Below are 15,430 nucleotides of genomic sequence, written 5' to 3'. Positions count from 1 at the left end.
CTACCCCCTCTCCCTGTGAGAGTCGCGGCGCTGCGGGCCGCAGGCGCTCGGAGGGGACCCTAGATTGGTGGGGGAACCCCAACCTGGGCGGCGCTTGGCTCGGCGAGCGAGCTAGCTGGGCGGTGGCGTGCGCCCCCGGGCCGCCCCGGCCACCGGTTCTTGGACGGGGATCGGCGCCAGGGGCCGAAGAGCAGGGCAGACCTGGGTGCTGTGGAACCTCGAGCCCGGCGCGTCTGGAGTCGTAGCTTGGCACCTGAGCTCAGGGATTGAGGTTTGGGCGCTGCCAGACCAGAGATCGGGTGTGCTTCGCGTCCCCACTCAGGACCCTGACACGGGTGAGGCGGCCCTGGGAGTATGAGCGGGCAGCGCGTGGACGTCAAGGTGGTGATGCTGGGCAAGGAGTATGTGGGCAAGACGAGCCTGGTGGAGCGTTATGTGCATGACCGCTTCCTGGTGGGGCCCTATCAGAACGTGAGTGTGACCCACAGGAGCGGGCACGCGGGGAGGGGGCTAGCCCCCACCCGCGGCCCTGATGGTTCATCCCTGCCTCATACAGACCATTGGGGCCGCCTTCGTGGCCAAGGTGATGTCAGTCGGAGACCGGACGGTGACTTTGGGTATTTGGGTAAGTGCCCTGGGCAAGTAATCCGGGGAAAACCCTTTCCGGAGGAGGTTTAGGACCTACCTTTATTACTGGCTGACTTGTGGCCTCATAGAGGCCATTTCTCAAATCTAGACCCCAGTTTAAAAATGGGGGGGTCTGAAGGACTTGGCTTTAACTTAGTTGGAGTACTGAGGAGCAATCTGTAACTGACATGGACTGCGCCTTTCTTTACCCTTCAGGACACCGCAGGCTCAGAACGCTACGAGGCCATGAGCCGTATCTACTACCGGGGCGCCAAGGCTGCCATTGTGTGCTATGGTAAGGGAGAGTTAAGGCCTGCTCCTCAAACAAGGTGCCATACTGGCCTTAAAGACCAGCCTGTAACTCTTGTATTTTCTGCGTTTCCCATACCAAGATCTCACGGACAGCAGTAGCTTTGAGAGAGCAAAGTTCTGGGTGAAGGAGCTCCGCAATCTAGAGGAGGTAGGTGGCTAGGTCTCACCAGAGGACCAGGGGCACTGGTGTCCTGTGAGGTGACCCTCACATTGTCTTCTGTTACAGGGCTGCCAGATCTACCTGTGTGGCACTAAGAGTGACCTGCTGGAAGAGGACAGGCGGCGGCGACGAGTGGACTTCCACGATGTCCAGGACTATGCAGAAAGTAGCTGCTCCTCAGTCCCTGGGGTGGGGTTGGGAAGTGACTGCTTGGGTGGGTGGCAGAATGTAGGACTGCATTAACTGCCATGGCAAGATTCCTTTCTGGCCTCCTTGAACCGGTGGGGTCCAAAAGATTGTTAAGCTCCTGTTTGTGTCTACCTGATTTTCAGCTATAAGGCTTTAGTCACTTCTCTTTACAGATATCAAAGCTCAGCTCTTTGAAACATCCAGCAAGACAGGACAGAGTGTGGGTGAGTGCTGTCCTGGATTATCAGAGGATAGGCAGAGGCAGCAGAGGCAGCAGAGAAGAACCTAGAGTGCTGGGTCACTGGGTGATCACAGGGCTACTGGTATTAGGCCCTTACTGATCATCCCTTTTCCTGCCAGACGAGCTCTTCCAGAAAGTGGCAGAGGATTACGTCAGCGTGGCTGCCTTCCAGGTCATGACAGGTGTGTGCTGCCCCAGCCTCTCTGGAGACTTCCTCTAGGCCCACAGCATTGGACCCCCTTCACAAGTTACTGATGCCCCAACTCAGTGGTGCTGAGCTGCCATCTTTTTCTTTGACAGAGGACAAGGGCGTGGACCTGGGCCAGAAAGCAAACCCCTATTTCTACAGCTGTTGTCATCACTGAATCACCGCTTAACTGGCCTGGGGGAATTAAAGGAATTCCCCAAAGAGGTCAGACCCAGCTCTTGTCTGGGCTCGGGTGGTCAAATGTCTGAGCTACCCCAGGTCTCTGTGGCAGCAGAGGTGGCACCTGCCTGTGCTGGCCCATGGAACAGAGGCAGCATTGGGCTGACTGACGGGCATAAAGAGGGGAAGGGCTAATTTGCACCCCAGGGTTCTGCCATGGATAACACTTGTGTCTGCAGATGATTTAAGTGGCTTCTGATCTGTAAATAAAAATCAATGCACTGTGAATCACACTCCGCCCCTTTCCCTGCTGTATGGATTGGGTGTCAAGACACCTAGTTCTTTCTGGGGGCACCTGCCTGACCTCACTTTCTGTATAAAGGCTCCTCCCGTCTCTTAATTTTCCTTTGAAAGCGAAATAACCACCCCAGGATTGCTGCCCTTCCCTATTTAGTGGGGGCAAAGATCCAAGTGAGGCTGGGGTTGGGGCATTGCAAAGTTCACAACTTTCTAAGTGCTGAGAAAAGGAAGGCCCTAAAGTGTCTTCCAGAGATCAAAGGGCCATCACCTCTCAGACTGGCTGGCTCTGCTACATCTCTTGTATAGGTCAATTAGTCATGCCTATGGCTTAGACCCTAAGCATCCCAGCCACCTACAGTTTGGTTTAATGGTAGAAAAATCACAGGTTCCCCAAGACAGATCTTAATGGATACAGATTCAGATCCAATTCTCCTACTCACTTATAAGGACTTGGTCTTGTTCATCTGTAAAATACGGTGATCAGTTCGGACTGTGACGGTCATGAGTGAAAAGTAATTGTAGTACTAAATGTTGTCCCACACTTTTCCCCAGAAAAGTGTTGACGGTGCATGAAGTTCAGGATTTGGTCAGAAGGGAAGGCAAACAAACTCCCAAGGTTCCCTCAAAGTATATTTTCGTGAGGTCCAAGAATCTGAAGTATCAGGTATTACTGTAGACAAGACTGAAGGAAATATGGCAGCCCTTTCTAGCATGCAAGAAGTGCCTTTGGCTTACGCTGGGTACTCTGCAGTGCCCTAGCACCTGCCTCTGAAGAACTAAAATCTTGGTTAAGATGGTCTGACTCACACTCAGAAAGTGCCTGGTTCCACTTCCTTTTTTAAAACCAATTCCTCAAAATATCCTTCCTCCATGGGTGATGGAGATTTCCTGTGTAGGGACTGAAACTGACACCAGCCTCACCCCACCCCCGCTCCACCCCCCACCAAAAGACAGATACCGTTCTGGCAGCTGGTGGTTACTGGAAGGAAACCCATACCACTTCTGTGAGGTGCTTGAAGAAGGGCTCAGTCCCCACCTGGGAACTCTCAGGGGCTACCTTCTGCTCTCACCCAAACCCATCCTCCCTCCTGAGAGTCTACATCTCCCCACGGACAATAAAACAAAACACAGGGCAAGGGCCATAAGAGTAAAGTTAAACTTTACTTTACAGTAATTTTTTTCTATATACAAAGAATTACAGTACATGTTTATGGGGACTCCTAGCACAGGGCTCCCCTCTTTTTCACTAGGAGTTTCACTTACAGCTGACAATCTATGGGGTTGGGGCAAAAAAACAGATGGACCTCAGCTGACCGCCCCCCTTTCCTAAAAATATAGATAGATCTCGTCAGCTTGTTTCTTTGCCAAGATTTAGAAAGCTGCTCTTCCATGAGCTCCTGTGTACTGCACTCACCCATTTCAACACTCTCACCTACATGCACACACAGGCAGCGCCCAACCTCACACCTGGAGACCCCCTATTCTCTGCCCCTTCCCTGGAAATACAAGTACCAGAACCATTTCTTCTACTCCCTGGGCTCACCTCCTGTCCACAAGACTTTGGTTGACTCCCAGGGTGTTAGACCTAAAGGCTCTCAATGGCCTGATGTTTTGAAAGTCACAGGAGAGCAGCTCTAGAGAAGGGAACATGTAGGAGACTTTAACATGCTGATTTTGCTTATGTTGGTAGGAAACACTTCTTCCAAGGTTGTGGATTTCTAATTAAAATAAACTCTTTCCACATCCTTAAGAAACATTCCCCTTAACCTTCATAAGCAATAGAGAAGCTCTCATGAGAGTAGAAGAGGTAGAGAGGGGCAGAAGATAACTGAGGGGGCCCCCACACCTGGAGCTCTCTACCAACCTGTATCAAACAATGTGGACAGAAGCTATGGACAAGGTGACACTAGCCCTGAGAAACTCAATGGCCACCCTCTGGATACAGCATCTTTTCCACCTCTGCATCTCACCGGACCACTCCAGGATTGGGTGCAGGCTTCATCAGAGCTCTGCCTTCTCCCCCCGCCCCACCCCCCAATATAGCCTCAAGAAACCATTCTACATAAAATCTTTTCTCAATCAGGAACCTGGGTTTCTTAAGTCACCAGGCCCTCAACCATTGGCAGTGCTTATTTATACCAGGAAATTAGCACCATCATTACATTTTGTGTGTGTGTACAAAGCAATTATCTATTCTTACTTCAATTTATTCTACAGCAACCTCTGTCCCTGCTGCACTGGCCCTAGGAAGCTCAGCTGAGAGCTAACTGGCCACAGCCAATGAGAAGCCTCATGCAGCAGCTACCTAGCTCTAAATGATCTGGAATGTCTAACACAGGGAACAGCCCAAACATCATTCGGCAGGAAACGAAAGGGGCTAGTGGCAGCTCCTTTCTTGCCACAATATCAGAGAGGTTAGGACACTGGGCCACTCTGATCTCCTGACTGACAAGTCCCAAGAAGGAAACAATAACCCCCAAAAAGCCTTAGGAGAAACCCACTTTACAGGCGCAGAGGGCAAAAATCCATCCACAATTAGTGCTCTCCTGATTCTTCTCCACAGGGGAAGCTGCCAGGACCAGAGTACCTTTCTGACGCTCTGTTCTCACAAGGCCACCTGGGAGTCCAGCTCCAGTGAGTAGGTACTGCCAAGCCCGAGAAAGAATCACTGCTGCACTTCATGCCCTGACCGTAGTGTGGGGTGGAGGAAGTCAATAAAATAATTATTTTCATCAATGCTAAAGATGTAGGTTTGGTAGTTGTTCAGAAGAGGGTCAACATGGTGATTTCAATCACCCCAAAATCAGTAATTTTAGGGGGAAGCAGACATTTAAAACCTTGGATGCTTTTGTAGTAACAACAGCTATTTTGCTATTAAGAGTATGGTCAATCCGACAAGAAGAAAATGAGGCTTTGAATTCAGATTTAAAAAAAAAAAAAATTCTGACTTTAGGAAGATTAGGAGAGGTAATGGTTCTCTGGCTACCTATGGAAGCTATTATGGCTTCCCCCTCAGAAAGGCTTCTTTGGGACCAGCTTACAGGCAGACTCATGTTCCTGATATCCGGGCACTTGGCTGAATACCAGAATATTTTCCATAAACATCAGGAGTTTCGGGGAAGATTTCCTCTAAACTGCCTCATACCCCCTGGAGAAAAAGTCTCAGTAAAGGTTCCAGGAGAGTCTCCAAGGGCTGGCAAGATCACTCCCTCCCTGATGCCATGCAAGAGTCTGTTGGGAAGACTCTTTTTGACCCTTTCATGATGTTAACTAAATCTATCATCAGATGCTGTGATCAGTCAGCCTGACATTTCAATTTATTTCCATTTTAACCTGAGGGTCTTGAAATGGCCCTCACGAAAGCCTGGTTGATTATGTATTTAGATAAAAGATTGCCCCCACCCCAACCCACCCCAAACCAAGCACAGCTCAGAAGTTGTTTTCCCAGGCAGTTCTGGAGTGACGTTTCCAGCGAATGGTGGAGAATGGAAAGAACCAAAACAAACCACAAAGTGGCCAATCATGGCCCACCTCTCCCTCACTCCTTCCTGTCCTGTGAGACATATCTAGAGTGGGTGCCAAGTCAATTATCTATCAAAGCCTACTTCAGAGAAGCTACTTCATGATCTAACTTCTCCACTTAAAATTTTTTACACAGTCTGAACAACCCCCCCCCCCAAAAAAAATTCACAGTTTATTTCATGAAACAAAGAGCTACGGTAATTTAACACACAACATAGTGAAAGGAGATTCTGACAGTGCAGTGCAGGTATCTTTTTCTGATCACAACTACGATGACAGGAGAAAATAGGGCACAGGACTGGCACCAAGCAAATCCTACTCATACAACCTAAGAGATTAGGGAAAGGGACCTACTAGCTGCAGTTATATACTTATTCTCACACATGATAAATACTTAATATAATGAACTTTAATGTTCTGGGTGGACTTCTTTAAAAATATCTTTTCCATGGTTTAAAATTCTTTTAAAAGAAAATAAGATGCTTTGTTTTCTCTTCCTTTTGAACAGAGTTTTTCCTCTCTGGTGATGCGGAGAAAGAGAGATGAAAGGGGAGAACTAGGCAGGCAGAATTTACAGAGGAGATTCCGAGGTCTAAGTGAGATGTAGGGACAGGCCTTAAAATTCAGGGCAGCCCTGCCTAACCCCGTGCCTCTGCCTGAGTTCAAGTGTCTCAACTCCAGAGACACACTTTGGGAAATAAAAACAAATTCTTTTTTAAACCTTTATATAAAGCGCAAATTCCTTTATAACAACTATTGTTCCCTCCTTGGAGGTGATGGAAGTAACCTCAATAGTAAATTAGGAGGAGGAAATTGGGATAAAATACAGAATCCTGTTGAGGGCGTAAAAGCCATAACTGAGACAGAATGGCCAGGAGACGTTTGGGCCAGGAGAGGCCTGTTGGCTAAAGCTGCTGGCTATGTTGGCAAAGCAGAGAGGTAAACACAACTGGTAGAGGGACAGAGGATAGAGGGGTGAATGGAAAGGAACTGGCCAAACAGCACATCCTGTTGGCAGTCAGTGAGCTGAGTGAATGGTAGGGCAGGGTAGCACCAACAGATTTCCCAGCCCTTGTGCCCCAGCTCAGGGCAGCAGTAACAGATAATCAGCAGTAATGAGGAATAATCTCTTAGACTGGACATTGCTCTAAATAAACATTACATCTTGCCAGTCATAGGGAAGGATCTGGCTTGCCTTTGAGCTAAGTCAGCAGGCAGGTGCTCTCAATACAGAGCACAGCGATTCTCAGGGAGAGGGTAGTAGAATTCACTAGAGAAGAAGGCTCCCTACATGCAGTAGGAGAGCAAAGGACCAGAAGAGAAATAATTTTCATCAGGATCTAGCACTCTCCCTGAGCTGGTGGTATATCTAGCCCAAAGCTTGCCAGAGATTCCCTATGTCCACTGCCCGGAACTCTGAAATCTGAAAGCACCTGAGTGTTGGGGGACAAGCATGGGCTGGGTGGGAGGTGATCACATGAAAGGAGGAAATTTTGTGGAAAAGAAAGGTAAGCTTGCCAATTGCCTTCTTATACTGTGGGAAAGCTATCTTGAGAGCCCAGCTCCCCACCCCCCACCTTAACCCCCCCCCCCAACCAGCTGGACTGCCAAGGACAGATCTTTGGACTGTGCACAGCCCAGACGGAAGCAGCTATTGCTGCCTAGCCAGCAGTCCCACTTGGCCTAGATGCAGCCCCCTCCTATTTACAGAGGAGACCTCTACATGACCATATGTGTGCAAGCCTGCACACACACCTGACCAGGAGACACTTACTCAATACAACCACTGCTGGGGCCAAAAAGGACATTACAAAGTGAGTCTGGAGCCCCAGGGCCCTCAGGACTTCCTGTTATCTCCTGGTCAAAGTTCTAAAAACAGCCTGGGAAGCCAGGCAGGCATGTTAGGCTCACAGGGATCAGGTCTTATTTATCTCTGCATCTCCTGTCAGTGACTAGCACCTGGCCTAGCACATGTGAATGCTCAAAAAATCACCAGCGATTTGAATGGATTATTAGTTCCTCCCAAGGGTTCATCAGGTGTCCTCAGTGGGGCTGTAGGGCTAGACAAATAGCGTTGAAAGCCCCTCTACCTTCCAACCTGACCAGTGGAATTGAATCCCATGCTTGACTCCAGAGTGGACTTTTTATTTTAAATTGACCATGTAAAGATTGGGGAAAGAGATCCAAGTCTGTCTGTCTCCTTGGCTGGGGCCCACTCGGATTTCCATACATGGCTCACATAACCACAAGCCCCCACTGGCTAATGTCACAAGAGTTCTGAGTGTTGGGACATAAGGAAAGAATAACAGTGGAAAAACTGGGGGTCTGTTTTTTAAGGGAGGAAAAGAAAGGAAAATTTCCCTTCCCCAAGAGCCCTGGGGGCAGCTGGTCTGGTCATGTGACATTTACTGGTATTATTTCTGTTCTGATTCTGCACACTTGTGACTGGAAGGAACCTGGTTAAGAGCTGGAAGTGTATTTTGCTCTGGTTTAGGGTCTTGCCCTCTTCCAAAAGACCAGCAAGTCTGTGCCAATGTCTGTGTGCTCCCAGGGGACCAGCAAGACTGCGCCAATGTTTGTCCAGCCACCAAGGGCCAGAGTCCTGGCCCTGGTGAGACCTTTCCCAGGGCCCAGGGACTTTGCTCTGTAGTTGCCAATTTCTTCTCTTCTGTGGGGAGGGAGACTGGGGTCTTCCCAAGAGGCCTGTAGGACTGCCCACTCTTGGCAGCTAGTGCAGAGAGCTGCTGGCCTCCAGCCATCTGCTTCACCTGCTTCACCAGGCCCACGGCTTGGCTGGGAGGTCCTGTGGTCTGCTCAGCCCCTGCAGATGCTCTTACTGTTGCCTGAGTTGCCGGCTCATATAAAAAAGTCTTGGCAGGGGGCTGAGAAAGAAGTCGGGCCTGGGTGAGTGATTTAACAGCTTGCCAGGGGTGCTCCAACGGGGCCACTGCTTTCCCAGGTGGCTGAAGGACAGAATCTGACACACTGCCTCTTTCAACAGCTCGTGGCATCTGCCCCAGACCTTTGCTGGTAGGCCATGAGCTTGACTCCAACACTGGCATCTTCTCATCCGCCTGTGGTGTGACCTCATGAGGAGAAGTTGCCCGCTCCTTCTGGCGAGGAGTTAGGTCTATGAGATCCATGACCAAAGCAGCTCTATTTTTTGACTGAGTATTCTGGTCCACAGGCCTCAGTGCTTTCTCTTTAGCTACCAGAGTCTGAACCACAGCTGATAGTACTTTGTCAGGAGGTGGGAGTCTCTGAGACAGAGAGGCATGGGATTTGTCTGGGGGCCTATCTGAAGTCTGGGGCTTGGGACCGCTGGTGACTAACAGTCTGTCTGGTGGTGGCAATCTCAGGCCAGTAGCAACTGGGGTTTTCTCCAGTGGCTGGGGCCTTGGACTGGCAGCACCTATGGATTTATCCAGCCTTGAGTCAGCTGTCCCCAGAGGTCTTTCCAGTGGTTGGCACCTGACTGAGGGTGAGGAGCTTGGGCCGGTCACTGGAGGTTTGTCAGATAGCTGGGGTCTTGGTCCTGCTGCCACTGCAGGTGGCCTGTCCAATGGCTTCTGGCTGCATACCAAGGATTGGGATTTGGTCCCTGACCCAGCAAGGTCCCTGACCCTATCAACAGGCTGCGGTCTGGAGTCAGTTCTGTCAGGAGGTCTTTCAGGCAGCAGTGGTCTCTGACAAGTCCCTGCCAGAGTTTTTTTGGATAGTGTTTGGTTGGTGTTAGCAGGCGGCTTATCTGACATCTTGGGCTCCTGAGCAGTCGTTCCTGACGATTGCTCTGCCAGATGAGAGCTTGGGCCTGGAGGCAGTGGAACTGGGGGAGGCACATACTCACGGATCTCCCCGGGTTCCAGAGGGTTGGGCCCACAGGGGTCATGCTCTGTACAAGACAGACGCCCATCCAATTTGGAGATGAAGAGCATCCCTTCCCGATGCTGCTTGCAAAAGGAGCTGGGACACATCTCACAGAAAGAGGCTGCTTCCTTCCCACAGATGTCACATTGATGCCAAGGACACTCCCATTTCCCTGAAAATACAAATGTGAAAAAAAAGCTTAGGGAAACAAAGAGATGCAAATAAGATGGGTCCTGTTTTGGGGCAGGGTCAAAAGAATAATTTCAAACTACTACTCTCTGCTGAGACCATGACCCTGCCCCAGAGTCCATAGCTTTCCCCTTTGTACAACACATGAAAAAACAACCAGCCAACCATTACGTAACAAGTATCAACTAAATGTACAGAAGGAGTAAATCCTTATTTCTATGACTATTTCCAGCAAGGAAAGAAAACCCCAAGTTCCCCATTGTGGAATGTTAAGATTCTACTTCATATTTCTGCATACTGCATTTGTGCTATACACAATCTGTAAGTATTCAACTCTAAAGGGAAAATCTCAGCTACTTAAACTCCTTGGGTTATTATTAAGAACAGGAAGGGACACACAAATCTGAAAAATGGAAACAAATTTAGCTTTTTTCAAATTTAAGTTCTGAAGCTAATATTAATTTTACCTTTTTTTTCTACACAGAATCAGTGGAAAAGCTGGCCTCAAGGATAACCTGAGTTGCTTTCTCCTTGTCATTTAATTACACCTGAAAGTTTCTGGCATGGACCATATTTCCACCCAGCTCCTTCCAAATAAAAACATGCTACACCTCACTCTTGGCTCATAGGCCAGATCAGTGCTATCACAGCCTGTGCCAGCTACAACCTTGATTCCAAAACAACTCCCATTTCCACTTCCTGGCACTAACAGGTCAGTGTTATAGGCTTGCACTCACAGTACCTCAGTTTCTATTATTTCATTACCCCAGCACTGACATGTTAAAGAAAAGCCAGTTCAGAGACAAACTCTTCTTACTCCCATCCCAAAGTTATTTTCTTTCTGCAACTCCTAGAAGCAGGTCACCAGTGATATATAAACGCCTCAACCTGGGCCCCTTACTGGTTTCTCACCCATGTTGTTTAAAATAGGTGGCATATCCAAATTTCTAAAATCCTCCATCCCCAAGTCACAAATTTCCTGGGTACCATATCTGCCTATGCAGCTTGATCATGTGTTAACTGATACAACTGCGTTTCCTTCAGAGGGGGATAGTCTAGAAGAGAGTAAAAGTGGTGCCAACCATATCGCACTAACTAGAATGATTTAAAAGTTCCACTCTGTCTTAACCTCTCTTTCTTTAGAAAAGCTTAGTGCTTTGAAGTCAGAAAATCTGGTTTTCTTTTTTAAAGGTTTTATTTATTTTTGCATAGAAGAACTGGGGTACAGGACAGAGATGTGGTGGGTAAAAGGATTAACCAGAGACAGAGTGGGGAACAGCAGGCAAATTTACTGAAACACACTGCTTAGGGAAGCAGCGGGTAAGAAAGGAGAGGTCTGCTGCGTCATGTGGGTTAGCTCCCTGGCCAGGGATTGAACTCAGGCCATAGCGTTGATAGCACTGAGACTTAATGCCTAGGCCACCAGGGCTAAGCCCCAGAAAATCTGGTTTTCATTCCACCTCCTCCATCTATGCTCTGATATGACAAGTCATCTCAGCTAACTGACCATTTCCTCGTCTCCATCATGGAAAGATGAAAATGGTCTCCTCTTGGGCCGACCCTGGCGGCACAGGTGGTTGAACGCCGTGCTGTGAAGCTGTCTGCAGCCTCTGCAGCGCCGGTTCAATCCCCACCGGCCGGCAAGGGTCCCACATGGTGCAGCAGACCTCTCCTGTCACGCCCACTGCTCTCCTCGGCAATGTATTTTGTCATTCTGCCCGTTCTGCTTCCCGCTCTGTCTCTGGTGAATCCTCTCACCCTCCCGTGCATCTGGCCTGTACCCCAGTTCTTGTATAAATAAATAAATAAATCTTTAAAAAAAGAAAGAAAGAAAATGGTCTCCTCTTTATGGGTTGGTGGGAATAACGTAAAAATAACGTAATTGTATATAAAGTGCTTGGCACATAACAAATGAGCTTCTAATTCCCTTTCTCTATTGCCTGAGAGTCTAATCTTGTTATTTTCAGAATGAGCACAGGGACCACATCCCCTTCAAAAGTGTGCATGTGAATACCAAAGGGCCTTGAGGATTCTGGCTGAGAACAAGGAGTGCTCTAAGTAGATTCTGGTACCAACCTGCTGGTCGCTTGGTCAAATTGAGACAGTCCGCATGATAAACTTTTGGGCAACCGGGTTTCTTACAGGAGACAAGCTGGCCAGCATCCCCACAGCTGAAACACTCATCCTCTCGCTCCTTTGTGATTTCACCCTGGGTCCTGCGCTTCCCTTGTTGCTTCTTCTTAAATTTCTTTGACTTTTCTTCCGTGGCAATGGGTTGATTCTAGAGGTCAGATATTGAGCAGTCAGCATTCTGTCGACACATTAGCTGTATGATCTTGACCCGGTTAACTATCCTCTCTGAGCCTCAGTCTCTCCTCTGGGAAGAGACAGTCCTCAAAGACTGTTGTGAAAATAAGAGAAAATACAGGAGAGGCACCTGGCACATCATAGGTACCCAATAAATGGTAGCATTAATGATAACTACTCTGCCACCTGAATGAAATAAATGTACTTTATTTTGATACACCATGCTGGTATTAAAGGTCACCCTTTTTAAGTTTTATTTTTACGTTTGTCTAATTTCAAAACTAAGAAAGACTTCTCTGGGCGTGTATGTCTGTGCATGCACACACATTTCTCAATGTAGTCAACAAACTTTCACTGAACACTTACTATGAGCCATATGCTAGCAAGACACAGACAACTAATCATGGCTTTCCGGCAACTAGTCAGGCATCTTGAGGTTCATGCCCATCTTTCCCCTGGTACACTCAGTAGGTCTTGTCTGGGCTCCCTCTGCAGCCCATATTTGATCAGACTGTGTGGTTTTCATCACATTACTATTTTGACCTAGAAGCATCCAGGACCAATATAAGAAGCATGTTTATTACTTCTAGCCCACAGCCATCTTTTCCAATCTCTAAACTTCTACTGATTCATATGTGGAATACTATATCAGACCTTAAAGATGCAAAGCCTTACACCCCTAGTGGATGTAACACCATTAACTTGAGTTAAACTCAAATGCTGTTTTAATTCATAGGCAATAAACCAACTGGATATCTTAAGGAACAGGATGCTACAACCAACTAAACAAAAAAATCAAAACCCAATGTAAATATAATTTTTCTTTTTTATAAAATAATTACTGAGTACTCTTCATCTTCACATAGCATAGCCTTCTATGCTATTTTGCATCTTAGTTCTTAATGGTGACTTCATAAAAAAAAAAAAAAAAAAAGGATTATTGGGGAATAACTGGAATCACTGTGGATCTACCTGGCATCAAAATTAAACTTCAGTTTTCAGTGTGCTGTTACTTATGATAAAGAAATCTGGAAGTATCCAGATATTAATCTATTATGGTCCATTCATTACATAAAAAATTTAACAGTCACTAAAAATGATAGTTAAGAAGAACTGTAACAGCAAGAAAATTATTTTTATAATATTTAAGAAAAGCAAGACACAGATTTGTAAACAATTCTTAACAATTACAGAATTACACTTCATTTAAAGTGCACATAAAAAACCAGGAAGACACAACAATATTTATACTTGATTACAATAGTTAAGATTAAGGGTCATCCTAGGTTTATCTCTAGTGTTATACTTCATTTAGAATCTTAAATTCAGTAGCAGATTCCTTGATATTTTTTAAAAGATGGGGTGGGGGAAGAGGGACCACAATAGGTAGAGACAGAATTAAAGTCACTTTTTAAGAAATGTGAGATCAGCTAAGACCAACAAAGACATGGATGTAACCCACTTTATGGATTCCCATTTTATAATTTTTTAGCTAGAAAGGTATCACCAATTACAAATCAGATTCATCAAAACAGTTCAACACCACCCAAAGATCCTCTGTTGTGTAATAAATTGACCATAAGAATGCTTAGTAAATTGGTGACCCCATAACATCTATTTGAAGTCATTATTTCAAACATCTTAAAGACAGCCCTGCCATGGGGTAGGGAGGACCACAGCATTATTCCCGATGCAAACGTTTGTAAGGTACCTTTGGCCTTACACCCAAAAAGCCACTGCAGTTCGGGGCTCCACATTTGCAAACAGTCTTTCCATTCCCAAGACACTCTAGGTTGTAGTTGAAGGTAAGTTCAGTGCCTGCATAACAGATCATAAAAATATTAATATCTATTGCTTTACTTACATTACTTCAGAGAAAAATTTATTAACTCTCATCTCACTACATAACCAAATTCTAATACATTCTAATCCTGTAACATTATTAATCAGCTAATGCAACAAAGTTACAGAAACATGTAAATAGCCTAACAACAATATTTGAAATAACTTTTACTATAGAGGTGTTAATCCCAAGTTGTTTTTTACTTATTTTCTAACTACTCAAATTCAAAATACATTCATTCAGTACCAAAACCAAAGAAACAGTTTATTGCACTGTGATGTGCCCAGGCAATGCATATGCAAGCATGAAGAGAAACTCGGTTTGTGCCACCACGAGCATATCTTACCTGGCACCACCCAAAAGAAAGAAATTCAGTGCAGAATTACACTAGAAAACTATGTGCCTTTACATCACAGTTAACACCACAATCTAACTGCATGTTTTGAGCCCTGAACCCATTTGTTAAATGGAGAAATAACAACCTCAGAAGCTTTTTTATTTATTTATTTTTTTCATACTTTTTTTTTTTTTTTAAATAGAGGCATGCTTTATTTATTTATTTATTTGTTTGTTTGTTTTGTTTATACATGCACTAGGTACAGTCAGAAGCGCGGGAGGGTGAGAGAATTCACCAGAGCCAGAGCGGGGAGCAGAGCAGGCAGAAGGACCGAAGTACACTGCTGAGGGGAGCAGCGGGCGGCAGGAGAGGTCTGCGCGCCATGTGGGACCCTCCTCTGGTGGCCGGGGAGCAGCCGGGGATCGAACCGGCGCCGCAGAGGCTGCGGGCAGCTTCGCAACCCAGCGCTCAACCGCTGCGCCACTGGGGAGGCCCAGAAGCTTTTTTTTTTAAATAAGTAATATTCTTTTTTTTTTTTTTTTTTTTAATAGAGGCATGCTTTATTTATTTATTTGTTTGTTTGTTTGTTTTATACATGCACTGGGTACAGTCAGAAGCACGGGAGGGTGAGAGAATTCACCAGAGCCAGAGCGGGGAGCAGAGCAGGCAGAAAGACCGAAGTACACTGCTGAGGGGAGCAGCGGGCGGCAGGAGAGGTCTGCGCGCCATGTGGGACCCTCCTCCGGTGGCCGGGGAGCAGCCGGGGATCGAACCGGCTCCTCGGGCGCGGGCAGCTTCGCAACCCAGCGCTCAACCGCTGCGCCACCGGGGAGGCCCAACCTCAGAAGCTTATAGAGAGAATATGACATAATGTACTTATCAGTAATCCGTAAACTTTTAAAACGGAATGTCCAGATTTAAGGGACAAAATGTCACCTATTGGTCAAAAGTGCATTTCATTAAAACTAAGAATAAAACACACAGAACTTTTTCAAACAATAAGTTAGTTAGATAAGGGCTAACAAATACAAGGATTTTATAGATGTATACGAAGAGGTTGTCTCTCAGTGGGGGTGTTATCTAACAGTCAAAACTGTCAAATCTCAGCAAGATTTCTCACTGTAGACTCACATATCTTTTACCAGTGACATTAAATGACAGTTTTCATC

At 46.6% G+C, this 15,430-nt stretch overlaps 2 protein-coding genes across 12 annotated transcripts in view; one reads left to right on the top strand and one right to left on the bottom strand.

Moving 5' to 3' along the window:
• The first annotated feature begins 19 nt into the window (after positions 1-19).
• Positions 20-4,956, top strand: RAB24 (RAB24, member RAS oncogene family). Of its 2 annotated transcripts, none has more exons than XM_037499093.2 (8): positions 20-471; positions 557-625; positions 844-922; positions 1,020-1,087; positions 1,166-1,265; positions 1,462-1,512; positions 1,649-1,711; positions 4,760-4,956. In XM_037499093.2, exons 1-8 carry the CDS (start codon positions 355-357, stop codon positions 4,789-4,791), a joined length of 579 nt encoding a protein of 192 aa, XP_037354990.1. In that variant the 5' UTR covers positions 20-354; the 3' UTR covers positions 4,792-4,956. The 2 variants fall into 2 exon arrangements, with proteins under 2 accessions (XP_037354990.1, XP_037354989.1); XM_037499092.2 differs by lacking the exon at positions 4,760-4,956 and adding an exon at positions 1,830-2,189 and having other exon boundaries at positions 23-471.
• Positions 4,957-7,842: 2,886 nt separating this feature from the next.
• NSD1 (nuclear receptor binding SET domain protein 1) overlaps positions 7,843-15,430 on the bottom strand; it is a 149,201-nt gene continuing 141,613 nt past the window's right edge. For all 10 annotated transcript variants that reach the window (XM_037499087.2, XM_037499082.2, XM_037499081.2 and 7 more), the window contains 3 exons: positions 13,793-13,899; positions 11,851-12,055; positions 7,843-9,757 (listed from right to left, as the gene is read on the bottom strand). In XM_037499087.2, coding sequence (XP_037354984.1) covers positions 8,133-9,757; positions 11,851-12,055; positions 13,793-13,899 — 1,937 coding nt within the window. In that variant the 3' untranslated portion in view covers positions 7,843-8,132. The remainder of the gene's footprint in view (positions 9,758-11,850; positions 12,056-13,792; positions 13,900-15,430) is intronic.

This window comes from Talpa occidentalis, unplaced genomic scaffold (genome assembly GCF_014898055.3).
Source record: "Talpa occidentalis isolate TD23 unplaced genomic scaffold, MPIMG_talOcc4v2.1 talOcc4.9, whole genome shotgun sequence".
NCBI lineage: Eukaryota > Metazoa > Chordata > Mammalia > Eulipotyphla > Talpidae > Talpa > Talpa occidentalis.
Note: the sequence above shows the minus strand (reverse complement) of the source record. Positions and strands in the feature narration are given on the sequence as shown.

What these genes read in the sequence shown, in the direction of transcription:
- RAB24 (XM_037499092.2), top strand. Translation starts at nt 355, where the DNA reads ATGAGCGGGCAGCGCGTGGACGTCAAGGTGGTGATGCTGGGCAAGGAG. An exon ending in AGCTCCGCAATCTAGAGGAG is followed by an intron (nt 1,088 to 1,165) that starts GTAGGTGGCTAG and finishes CTTCTGTTACAG; the next exon opens with GGCTGCCAGATCTACCTGTG. An exon ending in TGCCTTCCAGGTCATGACAG is followed by an intron (nt 1,712 to 1,829) that starts GTGTGTGCTGCC and finishes TTTCTTTGACAG; the next exon opens with AGGACAAGGGCGTGGACCTG.